Consider the following 13372-nt stretch of genomic DNA (forward strand, 5'->3'; position numbering starts at 1 on the left):
GTATCTGACCACTTTTGTGTGTGGCTGCATCAGGCTGTGTGTGGAACTAAAGTATGAGGGCACCAAGTGCCGCACGGTGTTGACGTTCTACCAGGGCCAAGTGGTCCTGTTGCTATGCAGCAATTGACCTACACCCCTGGTACATTTCAAATGGTGGGTGGAAAGCAGAGCCCCTAGAGGAAATCCACGGAGACGCAGGGAGAACGTTAAAACTCCTTACAGACAGTGTGGGATTCGAACTCCAGTCCTGATCACTGGTGCTGTAAACCACTACGTCAACTGTGCCACCCTAAATCTTAACATTTAAGAAGAATTTGAACAAGTAGATGGGAGGAGTATGGAGGGCTATGGACTGGAACAAGGCAGAAAAATAGTTTGGCACAGACCAGAAGGGTCAAAGGACCTGTTTCTGTGCTGAAGTGTTCTATGGTGTAAATATAGAACATTTGTAACAACCTATCAAGATGAGAATGAATGGACATGACTCTGAAGATGCCAAAAGACCAAATGGTTTTCTTCTTGTAAATCATTTATTGTGAATAAAGTCTATTATTGGTAAAATAAAATCTGTATTTAACTGTCAATCAGAAGCATCAAGGAATCCAGGCTGCCTTGCACTGTACATCAACAGCTTATTAGGAAAGCTATAATTTGTTTCTCCTTGGTATTTACAACGTTGGAAATGGTGGCTGTACGATGCAGCGTGTTTGTCCAAGGAGCAGAGATTATTGCTTTGAGAACACAATGAATCTCAAGATGAGACTAATTATTTGCTGTGTCTGTGTTGAGAGGTGAGAAGATACATAGTGGCTCAAAATAATAGTGTAAAATAGGGGTAATTTCTTTGTAGATTTAGAACTCCAGTCATAGATGAGAAGGGGAGTGGTCCTGATTGCTGGCGCTGTAAAGGTGTTGCGCTAACCACTACGTCAACCGTAAAACAAAAGTGTAGGGAGTGGTGTTACAGTAAGTCAATGTGTGCCAAGTACAGTGTTACAAAGACAGTGTGGAGGGTATAAAAATTATACATAAACAGTGCAGGGGGATCATCTTTTACCAATAGAGGGTCCAGTTAAGAATTTGATGACGGCAGGAATAAAACTGTTCTCGAATCTTCAAACTCATGTATCATTTGTCTGTCAAGTGAGGAATAGTGTGTGACTGGGACTGGGGGGGGTGGGGTCTTTTTATATGTTAGCAGCTTTCCTGAGACAGTGGGTGATTGCAGCCTTCACAGCTCTCTGGGACACAGGGCATTATTTGAGGGAGGAACCTTCTCTTTGGACAATGGCTCAAGTTAACGTCCAGGTAACTAGCAGCCTTGGCCAGTAACATGTTACTATCTCTGAGGCAAAAGCATCCACTGGGGAAATCCTACCTACACGCTGACATGTAGAAGCAGGCCTGCTGTGGCAAGGAATGCACATAGAACAGGGGCAGTTCCTTCAGCCCACAATGTCTATGCCCACCATGAAGCCAATTTAAACTGCACATCAGCCTGCAATGCTTCATGCCCTTCCATTCCCTACCTGCCTAAACAAGTGTTGTGATTTGGTTCCACCCTGCCCCCCCACCCCCCACCTCACCCCCGAATGCTGAAGATGACTCCATGGTTCCAACAGTGATGTCCCAGCCAATGGGAGCTGCAATTTGAATGGGGGAAGGTGGGTGAGAAACCCCTGTGGTTAATCCCCACCCACTTCATCGTGCCTTCTGTGATGTACAGTGCAGCAAGAATGGACATACCTTCCAACTGGAATCGCAATGTAGAAGAAGGAGAGTGCCCACGTTCTTTTGGAATCCACGAACAGATCTGCAATGATGGTGGGTGCAATTGTGGAGTAACTGGCTTGCCCTAACCCAACAATTGCCAAGCACAAAATGAGCAGCCAAAAGCCCTAAAAAGAAACATTATGTGAGAAAAAAGTAGTGAGTCAACTGGAAGGAGAAAGTTGAAGACATTTCTCAATCAGTCAGCTTCCTGAGAGCCATTCCAGCTGTTACATTGTCTATACACCATCTTGTCTCCCCTGAGCCCTTTGCTCCAAAAGGCAGCCCAATCTGGACAGCTCTATGTCAACGGAGTCAAATTCACTGCACCAAATTGTGTCCAAATTAGCGACAATCTGGTGAGCTCCTTCAGGCTCTGAGGCATGAAGTGGGAATGTGTCATTCTAACTTTATTTTCAAGGTCTTCAAAGCACTTTCCAACCCTACGATGGCCACTATTTGGAAGGACAAGGGGAGAGGTAATCAGGATCATATCCAAGTCACAAGTTCATCATCGTATGTAAGTCTTGGAATTCCTTGTTGAATCGAGTTGCGAACACCTCAAAATGTGGACAATTGTTCTCTTGAATAGACCAATGAATGGCATCACAGTTAGTGTAGCAGACGGTCAAAGCTGATACAGCACCAGTGACTTGGGTTCAAATCCAGAGCTGTCTGTAAATAATTTGTCTGTTCTCCCCATTTCCTCTGGGTGCTCCAGTTTCTTCCCACCATCAAAACATACCAGGACCTTTAGGGTAATTGGGTGGCATGGACTCGTAGGCCGAAAGGGCCTGTTACTGTGCTGTAGGTCTAAATTTAAATTTAACATGGGTGCGTGTATTGTCGGAATGACTGGGGAGAACTCCTGGTGCAGTCATTGTAGTCCATTCTGCCACATCCAAGGCCATGGATAAACATAAACAGATCTTTTCATGCCACCATCATTCGCATTTAGAATTTCCACTAAACTTCTCTGTGGAATAACAATCATTAACTGTTCCTTTAGTGGAACTGTTGAGTGAATAAAGTTTGTATTAAGCCAGAATTATCAGTCTTGACAGTGGCTCATGGACACAAAGTAAAAAATTCATTTAGTTCATTCATGAAATAATTTGCAAATATTGGGGATGATGCCACATGCCAATAAGAAGTTCCGTTTGGGAAATAACTTTACAAGTGAAAGGGCCATGTGTGATGCTGGACTATTTCTGCATTATACTGCATTGGTTGGTCCTAATCCATGGTCATCCAGGCCTCTGCTGCATCATCTCTTTAACCTCTCAATTGAAGAACCTCCTGAAATATGAGCACTTTGTACAAGCTTCAGGTGACCTTCCCCCTCCTCCTTCCCACTGAGATCCTTTTGTGTTCAACCTGTGCTTTTGACTGCTTTCATTTCGATGCTGTGCTGTGAAAGGGCTTCTATTTTAACATTGCTATGCAAGTGCTGATTGTCCATGCTGTTGCATGAATCCCAGGACTTGGACAGAGGATGAGAGCATGGCAAAGAATCTAATTTCCTCATCCACTGACAAGCAGGCAATTGCACCAATTTTATTTTTAATTTGTCAACTTAAGAGATATTCAAATCAGCAAAGGAAAGAAAAGTTAGAGTACACGTCTACCAGTTGTGCAGCTGTGAGCTTTACGTCAATGTCCATCACAGTATATCAACAGCAAAAATTCTTACACAGTGCACAAAAGTGCAGGATAAACTCAGCAGGTCACACAGCATCCATAATCCAATGAATCTTATCCACATGCCTTACAGGCTACCTTGTAAAATAAACTGTATTTACAAGTTCCATTCATTAAGCTTCTCAGTGGAATAACAGACTGAACAGTTCAGCTGAACAGTTCATGGCACGATGATTGTGTTGACCTGGGATTGACAGTGGCAAAGGGCTATTGTCTAAGGGAAGAACCAGCATGGGGTAAAAGTTTGCAGCAGGATCATCTGTACAATACCGCAGTAATTCCTGATGAGCCCAGAAGACAATGCACTCAGACCCGGGTATGTTTCCTGTTCATGGAGCCATTGAAACCCATGGTCAAAAATCCAATTAGGACCAGGATGGCCATCCCACAGAAATGCCCAAAATTCTTCTGGAATGGAAGATTAGTCTACATGACATCACTGTTTGAATCCGGGATGGGGAGGGGGTGGAAACAATTGAGCAGCAAATAAATTATTTGAAAGAGTTTCTTATAAAGATATTGGATGGAGTATAAACTGTCTGAGGAACATTACCAGGTCTGGAGGCTGGAACTTTTCTCCCATTGTAGGAGGCTGAGGGTGAATCTCATGGAGGATTTTTTTTAAATAATGAGAAGAATAAATAAGGCAAATTAGTCATCGTCTTCTCCCTAGAGGAATCTGAAACTATAGGGCACAAATTTGAAGTGAGAAGGCAAAGATTTGAAAGAGACTTGAGAGGTGCTTTTTTCACACACAGGGCCGTGGGTATGTGGAACCATCTGCCAGAGGAAATTATAGATATGGCATAAATGCAGGGAAATGGGATTGAACATGAGTTGGAGAGACTTCAGCTCCCAACTCGAATGGAAACAGTTTGCTGATTCTCCCACTAATCATATCTAGAGACCAAAACTTCTACTGGTGAATTCTCCCTGCTCTAATGACCCTTAGTTGCAGTCATTTTGACTATGAGTTTCATTTGCTACAGTCTTTTCCACATTGTTCCTACACGGATTATTTCTTTTGGAGTGAACACTGCTGTAAACTCCATGTTGTCACCAACCAAATGGCTTTAACATTGTCTTCCCTGGTTTGCTTACACCCCACCCACCCTCCCCTCCGCACCCCCCACCATCTTGCTTGTCCCCTAATCCAATTACTCCTTTCCTCCAGCTCCCCTCTCTTGTCTCTTTCTCTTTCCCCATCAATGCCTCTTCCAGCTCTGCATTAACAGAGCTACCCCACCCCCCCTCCCGCCCGTTCTCCACCGATCAATTTTCAGCTTTTCTCTCCTGCCCTCCTATCCATGTGGTCTCTCGGCAGTTGGCCCGTGTTCCTCCCCCTGTCCCTTCTTCCATCATTTCCTCCCACTCCCACCTTTTTATTCAGGTACCTGCCTGCTTGACCGAGGTCTCAGGCCTGAAAAGTTGATTATAGAGGATACCCCGCTTTTACGAATACTCGCTTTATGAAAATACGCTTTTACAAAGAAATCTGTGTTTGCTTTTATGAAAGAATTTGAATGGGTTTCCGCTTTTACAAAAATAGTCTCCAATAGTAATGAATGGATCTTCACTTTATGCCATTTTGGCTTACGAAAGATTTCCTAGGAACGCTCTAGTTTTGTAAAGCGGTATATACCTGTACTATGACTATACTTGTACTTCTTCTTCTTCTTTCTTCTTTGGCTTGGCTTCACGGACGAAGATTTATGGAGGCGTAATGTCCTCGTCAGCTCCAGGCTTGTTTGTGGCTGACAAGTCCGATGCGGGACAGGCAGACACGGTTGCAGCGGTTGCAAGGGAAAATTGGTTGGCTGGGGTTGGGTGTTGGGTTTTTCCTCCTTTGACTTTTGTCAGTGAAGTGGGCTCTACGGTCTTCTTCAAGGAGGTTGCTGCCTGCCGAACTGTGAGGCGCCAAGATGCACGGATGGAGACGATATGAGCCCACTGGCGGTGGTCAATGTGGCAGGCACCAAGAGATTTCTTTAGGCAGTCCTTGTACCTTTTCTTTGGTGCACCTCTGTCTCGGTGGCCAGTGGAGAGCTCGCTATATAACACGATCTTGGGAAGGCGATGGTCCTCCATTCTGGAGACGTGACCTACCCAGCGCAGTTGGATCTTCAGCAGCGTGGATTCGATGCTGTCGGCCTCTGCCATCTCGCGTACTTCGATGTTAGGGATGAAATTGCTCCAATGAATGTTGAGGATGGAGCAGAGACAACGCTGGTGGAAGCGTTCTAGGAGCCGTAGGTGATGCTGGTAGAGAACCCATGATTCGGAGCCGAACAGGAGTGTGGGTATGACAACGGCTCTGTATACGCTAATCTTTGTGAGGTTTTCTAGTTGGTTGTTTTTCCAGACTCTTTTGTGTAGTCTTCCAAAGGCGCTATTTGCCTTGGCGAGTCTGTTGTCTACCTCTTTGTCGATACTTGCATCCGATGAAATGGTGCAGCCGAGATAGGTAAACGGGTTGACTGTTTTGAATTTTGTGTGCCCGATGGAGATGTGGGGGAGCTGGTAATCATGGTGGGGAGCTGGCTGATGGAGGACCTCAGTTTTCTCCAGGCTGACTTCCAGGCCAAACATTTTGGCAGTTTCCGCAAAACAGTACGTCAAACTATACCTGTACTATATACCTGTCTTCTTTGGCCTGTATTCCTATACTATATATCTTTTGCTATACCTGTTTTTCTTTGGCTTGGCTTCGCGGATGAAGATTTATGGAGGGGTACGTCCACGTCTGCTGCAGGCTTGTTGGTGACTGACAAGTCCGATGCGGGACAGGCAGGCACGGTTGCAGCGGTTTCAAGGGAAAATTGGTTGGTTGGGTTTGGGTGTTGGGTTTTTCTTTTGCTATACCTGTACTATATATCTATCTTTTCTTTGGCTTGGCTTCGCGGAGGAAGATTTATGGAGGGGGTAAACAGTCCACGTCAGCTGCAGGCTCGTTTGTGGCTGACAAGTCCGATGCGGGACAGGCAGACACGGTTTGCAGCGGCTGCAGGGGAAAATTGGTTGGTTGGGGTTGGGTGTTGGGTTTTTCCTCCTTTGCCTTTTGTCAGTGAGGTGGGCTCTGCGGTCTTCTTCAAAGGAGGTTGCTGCCCGCCAAACTGTGAGGCGCCAAGATGCACGGTTTGAGGCGATATCAGCCCACTGGCGGTGGTCAATGTGGCAGGCACCAAGAGATTTCTTTAGGCAGTCCTTGTACCTTTTCTTTGGTGCACCTCTGTCACGGTGGCCAGTGGAGAGCTCGCCATATAACACGATCTTGGGAAGGTGATGGTCCTCCATTCTGGAGACGTGACCCATCCAGCGCAGCTGGATCTTCAGCAGCGTGGACTCGATGCTGTCGACCTCTGCCATCTCGAGTACTTCAACGTTAGGGATGAAAGCGCTCCAATGGATGTTGAGGATGGAGCGGAGACAACGCTGGTGGAAGCGTTCTAGGAGCCGTAGGTGGTGCCGGTAGAGGACCCATGATTCGGAGCCGAACAGGAGTGTGGGTATGACAACGGCTCTGTATACGCTTATCTTTGTGAGGTTTTTCAGTTGGTTGTTTTTCCAGACTCTTTTGTGTAGTCTTCCAAAGGCGCTATTTGCCTTGGCGAGTCTGTTGTCTATCTCATTGTCGATCCTTGCATCTGATGAAATGGTGCAGCCGAGATAGGTAAACTGGTTGACCGTTTTGAGTTTTGTGTGCCCGATGGAGATGTGGGGGGGCTGGTAGTCATGGTGGGGAGCTGGCTGATGGAGGACCTCAGTTTTCTTCAGGCTGACTTCCAGGCCAAACATTTTGGCAATTTCCGCAAAGCAGGACGTCAAGCGCTGAAGAGCTGGCTCTGAATGGGCAACTAAAGCGGCATCGTCTGCAAAGAGTAGTTCACGGACAAGTTTCTCTTGTGTCTTGGTGTGAGCTTGCAGGCGCCTCAGATTGAAGAGACTGCCATCCGTGCGGTACCGGATGTAAACAGCGTCTTCATTGTTTGGGTCTTTCATGGCTTGGTTCAGCATCATGCTGAAGAAGATTGAAAAGAGGGTTGGTGCGAGAACTCAGCCTTGCTTCACGCCATTGTTAATGGAGAAGGGTTCAGAGAGCTCATTGCTGTATCTGACCCGACCTTGGTGTAAAGGGTGTAAAGGGTGGGGCCAGTACTGCGCGCACTGCACTCCACCTAAAAGCTCCTTTGCGCAGGCCCGAGGACAGGTCCACGTTCTCCCCTTCCACGTCCTCCCCCTCCACGTCCTCCCCTCCGCGTCCTCCCCCTCCGCGTCCTCCCCCTCCGCGTCCTCCCCCTCCGCGTCCTCCCCCCTCCGCGTCCTCCCCCTCCGCGTCCTCCCCCTCCGCGTCCTCCCCCTCCGCGTCCTCCCCCTCCGCGTCCTCCCCCTCCGCGTCCTCCCCCTCCGCGTCCTCCCCCCTCCTCCCCCTCCGCGTCCTCCCCCCTCCGCGTCCTCCCCCTCCGCGTCCTCCCCCTCCGCGTCCTCCCCCTCCGCGTCCTCCCCCTCCGCGTCCTCCCCCTCCGCGTCCTCCCCCTCCGCGTCCTCCCCCTCCGCGTCCTCCCCCTCCGCGTCCTCCCCCTCCGCGTCCTCCCCCTCCGCGTCCTCCCCCTCCGCGTCCTCCCCCTCCGCGTCCTCCCCCTCCGCGTCCTCCCCCTCCGCGTCCTCCCCCTCCGCGTCCTCCCCCTCCGCGTCCTCCCCCTCCGCGTCCTCCCCCTCCGCGTCCTCCCCCTCCACGTCCTCCCCCTCCACGTCCTCCCCTTCAAAAGATGCTCACAAACTCAAGCTAGCATGCTGGAACATCAGAACCATGCTAGACAAGGCTGACAGCCACCGACCTGAACGTCGGTCTGCCCTCATTGCACATGAACTCCTCAGACTTGACATCGACATAGCCGCTCTCAGTGAAGTCCGCCTGGCAGATGTAGGCAGCCTCAAAGAACGCGGCGCGGGCTACACACTCTACTGGTCTGGCAAGCCTTCGGATGAACGACGCCTATCTGGTGTAGGCTTCATGGTCAAGAGCTTCATTGCCTCCAAACTCGAAAACCTTCCGACAGGCCTCTCGGACCGAATCATCTCCATGCGACTCCCCCTTCAAAACAAGCGTCACATCACCCTCATCAGTGTCTATGCTCCAACCCTCCAGGTGGAACCAGCAGAAAAGGACAAGTTCTACACCGACCTGCGCAACCTCATCCAACGCACCCCTACAGCCGACAAGGTTGTCATCCTGGGCGACTTCAATGCTCGTGTCGGCAAAGACTCAGAAACTATATATCTATATACCTGTATTATATATCTATATACCTGTACTATATATGTTAAAGCAGGGTATACCTGTACTATGTTCCTTTTCCTCTGATGGAGACTGTGGGTCCTGATGAGCTTCTCCTGCACTTTTGTATATTTAGTACAGTTTACCACCACTCTTTTATTTGGTTCAGACATAGAGGCATCTATAGGCACTGTATCATATATAAGCAACCTGTTTCTGTGACAAAACCCCATTCACACACAATAAACACGAGTTTATAACAACATAGAACAGCAGAGGGAGAAGAATTTCATTCTTCGGTTCGAACTTTGACAAGAAAATTATAAGATAAAAAATAAATCAGCCTACAGACTGGTTGACGAAGGATCCTGCCAGCATCGCACTGCACCATATAACTATTCCGATCCCCATGAGAATCTTCCTGTTGTACCGATCACCCAGGTAACCAAACAATGGCGCCAACATCATGTAGCTGCTGGTAAGGACTGAACAAAAGAGGGTGTGTCAGTGTTAAAATAGGGCCAGACTACCGAGTTATCATGAGCTGCTCACACTCACTGCGCACGTGAGGCATGAGTCCGTTGTGACGCCTTGCATCACGTTGGGGGTCCCTCCCAAATCTCACCTCAGTCAGGGCTATGAAGGGCCATGGAGAATCCGAAGGAAGCCAGCTCATAAAAATGACTGAAAAATAGCTTTGAAAGGCAGCCAAGCCACATCTTCTGGATGGCCAAATCTGCTGTGAATGTTTCTGACATTTCAAAACTATTAAAATGATTAAATTTCTCAAAAAAAATACAGATATAAGAGCTTAAATATTTTTACTGAAGTAATAAATAAAATCCAAAAATGCTAACACCTTACTCCTTTTGATCGTTTCCCTTCAGCAAAGTTAATGATAAAACACCTCTGCCCTTGATCTAAACTCCCATGGTTCTTTAGGCAGCATGGAATGTTCTGCAGACACTTAGAGATGAGGACTTGATGGATACTAAGAGGTGGTTCCAGAGCACTGTCCAGGTCATCTGGTGGAAGGCCTCACCACCAGTGCTCATTCAGGAACACCAGGACTTGGCCTGGCTGGCAGTGTGAGGAACCTTCCGGTCAGATCCTTCCTGCACGAAAGAAATATCACCCACAAATGCACATTGCCCCTGGGATGACTGCAGAGGAGTGGAGACAGTTACCCAATTCTTTGCAGAATGTGAAATTGTTTATATAGTATGAAAAAGGATGCAAGGGTCCTTGTAACAATTCATCCCTAGCAGCAATGTGACAGAGGATTCTGATTTGTGGGCTGTTCCCGAGATGCACATAGAGACAAACATCCAGCTGTGAGAAGATCATCAATTCAGTGAAAGGTGCCTGAAAACTATTGTTCTTCCAACACACGGAGGTGTCAGTGAGGGAATACCATCGACTGGCACATTCCAAGCCGCAGGGATATGTGCTGAGGGACGCACTGAGTCTTAGCGCAGCCAACGTGAGGGCACTGTGGGGAAGGACCACAGACTAGAGTCCTCCTGTTACTGGGCACTGAGGGGCTGATACCAAGGGAAAGTCCCTCCAACAACAGAGGGGGGAGTAATGACAAGATGCCACCAGTGATAGCAATGGAACGAAATGGAGGTATTGTAACAACGTACTTTGATGAAAATGTATGGTACACTATGGATGTGTAAAGACTTTAATCGGTTATTTTTTGTAAATAATTTATTGTGAATAAAGTATATTTTTGAAAAATAATGAGGTTGCATGGGGAGAGCTGTATCAGGTGAATTTAAGTAAAAACACGACACTGGAGAACTTCAGCAGGTCAAACAGTGCACTTTATGTAGCAAAGATAAAGATACATAACCAACGTTTCAGACCTGAGCCCTTCATCAAGGTGTGAGTAAAATGTTGGCAGGTGTCTGAACAAAATGGTGGGGGAGGGGCAGGGGAAGAGCACAGTTCCACAGGCAGGAGGTCAGAGGTGGATAAAGGAGGGAGGACACAGCAGCAAACCAGAGGGAGAGGGGATGGCTCTGTGAAAGGAGAGGGAAGGGGTGGAGAGTCGGAGGGAAGAAGACAGAGGGATGGGGAAGAGAGGGAATAACGGGGAGAGGGCCAGCAGAAACATGATGGCATTAACATCATCGAGTGCTCCCAATTCCAAGGTGTAGGTTCAAATCCCATTCCAGACTCTTGAGATCATAATCTCTGAGGGGGGATTTTTACTACTGGAAGTGTCATCTTTTGAATGAGACTTTAAATTCTAAATTTTATTTGGAACATGGTAGAAGTCAATTCCCGACATTGAAACCCGTGCCGCCCAATTACATCCACCTACCAACCCAGTACATTTTTGGAACTTGGGAGGAAACTGGAGCACCCAGAAGAAACCCATATGGTCAAGGGGAGAATGTACAAACTCCTGACAGACAGTGCCAGATTCAAACAGGGGTCGCTGGCACTGTGATTATGTTGAACTGACCACTACGTTAACTGTGCCATGCACATTAAATTGAAACACCTCTCTCTTCTTAGGAAGGATATCAGGTGAGTTCTCTCTTAATCAACATCTCCAAATTATTGCCATTTTAGGATCTTGCTGTGTGCAAACTGGCTGTCATTTTTTAAAACTTTATTCTAGTAGCAGTTACTCTTTGTAAGTGATTCGCCTGTCTTGCAATATGGATGGACTTTTTCACTTCAGTCCTTTTGCTGTAGCCAGGCACCATTTATCACATTAGTCATGTCATGCTAGAACAATTCAAAAATCTCACTGAAGGGGGAAGATTGAGAAGCTGCTTTGGGGAGAGGTTCATTTGGAAAGGAAAGTCGTGGCATTGGAGATCACGCAGCAGGCACTGTCGACAGATGTGATTGAAACGATTACACAGAGAATAGATGAGCTGAATTAGAAGGGGAGAGTCACCGACATTCTTATTCAGTAAAATACACAAAACTGGAGGAACTCGGCCAGTCAAACAGCGCCCTTTATGTAGAAAAGATAAAGATACATAACCAACATTTCAGGCTTGAGCCCTTCATCAAGGTGTGGAAAAATGTTGGCAGGTGTCCGAACAAAAAGATAAGGGGGAGGGAGGCAAGGGATGATGAGCACGACAGTCTCAAAGGCAGGAGGTAAGAGGTGGAGAAGGGAGGGAGGGCACAGCAGTGAGAAGGGGGAGGAGGGATGGCTCTGGAGATGGAAAGATGAGGAAAGGAAGACAAGGAGAAAGGGAAGGGAGGGAGAAAGGAGAACAGGTTAATAGAAACCAGAGAAGTCGATGTCAATGCTGTCCGGCTGGACAGGGTCCATTCACTTTTTAGGTTTTGGGTGTGGGTGGAAAGGCTAAACTAAACTAGTGTTGTACTATACCTGTACTATATACCTGTATACCTGTACAATATATCTTTTGCTATATCTGTACTATATATCTATATACCTGTACTATATTTGGAGTTCTGTGTGCAGTTCTGGTCGCCTAATTATAGGAAGGATATAAACAGAGTGGAGAGAGTGCAGAGAAGGTTTACCAGAATGTTGCCTGGGTTTAAGCATCTGGAGTATGGGGAGAGATTGGACAGATTGGTGGGGAGCTGGCTGATGGAGGACCTCAGTTTTCTCCAGGCTGACTTCCAGGCCAAACATTTTGGCAGTTTCCGCAAAACAGTACGTCAAACTATACCTGTACTATATACCTGTCTTCTTTGGCCTGTATTCCTATACTATATATCTTTTGCTATACCTGTTTTTCTTTGGCTTGGCTTCGCGGATGAAGATTTATGGAGGGGTACGTCCACGTCTGCTGCAGGCTTGTTGGTGACTGACAAGTCCGATGCGGGACAGGCAGGCACGGTTGCAGCGGTTTCAAGGGAAAATTGGTTGGTTGGGTTTGGGTGTTGGGTTTTTCTTTTGCTATACCTGTACTATATATCTATCTTTTCTTTGGCTTGGCTTCGCGGAGGAAGATTTATGGAGGGGGTAAAAAGTCCACGTCAGCTGCAGGCTCGTTTGTGGCTGACAAGTCCAATGCGGGACAGGCAGACACGGTTGCAGCGGCTGCAGGGGAAAATTGGTTGGTTGGGGTTGGGTGTTGGGTTTTTCCTCCTTTGCCTTTTGTCAGTGAGGTGGGCTCTGCGGTCTTCTTCAAAGGAGGTTGCTGCCCGCCAAACTGTGAGGCGCCAAGATGCACGGTTTGAGGCGATATCAGCCCACTGGCGGTGGTCAATGTGGCAGGCACCAAGAGATTTCTTTAGGCAGTCCTTGTACCTTTTCTTTGGTGCACCTCTGTCACGGTGGCCAGTGGAGAGCTCGCCATATAACACGATCTTGGGAAGGTGATGGTCCTCCATTCTGGAGACGTGACCCATCCAGCGCAGCTGGATCTTCAGCAGCGTGGACTCGATGCTGTCGACCTCTGCCATCTCGAGTACTTCAACGTTAGGGATGAAAGCGCTCCAATGGATGTTGAGGATGGAGCGGAGACAACGCTGGTGGAAGCGTTCTAGGAGCCGTAGGTGGTGCCGGTAGAGGACCCATGATTCGGAGCCGAACAGGAGTGTGGGTATGACAACGGCTCTGTATACGCTTATCTTTGTGAGGTTTTTCAGTTGGTTGTTTTTCCAGACACTTTT

The 13372-nt window shown here is 47.6% G+C and overlaps 1 protein-coding gene across 3 annotated transcripts in view; it reads right to left on the reverse strand.

Moving 5' to 3' along the window:
* Nucleotides 1-13372, reverse strand: part of LOC138736089 (protein spinster homolog 1-like) — a 374628-nt gene that overhangs the window by 86711 nt on the left and 274545 nt on the right. For all 3 annotated transcript variants that reach the window (XM_069884987.1, XM_069884988.1, XM_069884986.1), the window contains exons 3-4: nt 9095-9231; nt 1747-1898 (exon numbers count right to left, since the gene is read on the reverse strand). In XM_069884987.1, coding sequence (XP_069741088.1) covers nt 1747-1898; nt 9095-9231 — 289 coding nt within the window. The remainder of the gene's footprint in view (nt 1-1746; nt 1899-9094; nt 9232-13372) is intronic.

The sequence above is a fragment of the Narcine bancroftii genome, chromosome 6, assembly GCF_036971445.1.
Source record: "Narcine bancroftii isolate sNarBan1 chromosome 6, sNarBan1.hap1, whole genome shotgun sequence".
Taxonomy (NCBI): domain Eukaryota; kingdom Metazoa; phylum Chordata; class Chondrichthyes; order Torpediniformes; family Narcinidae; genus Narcine; species Narcine bancroftii.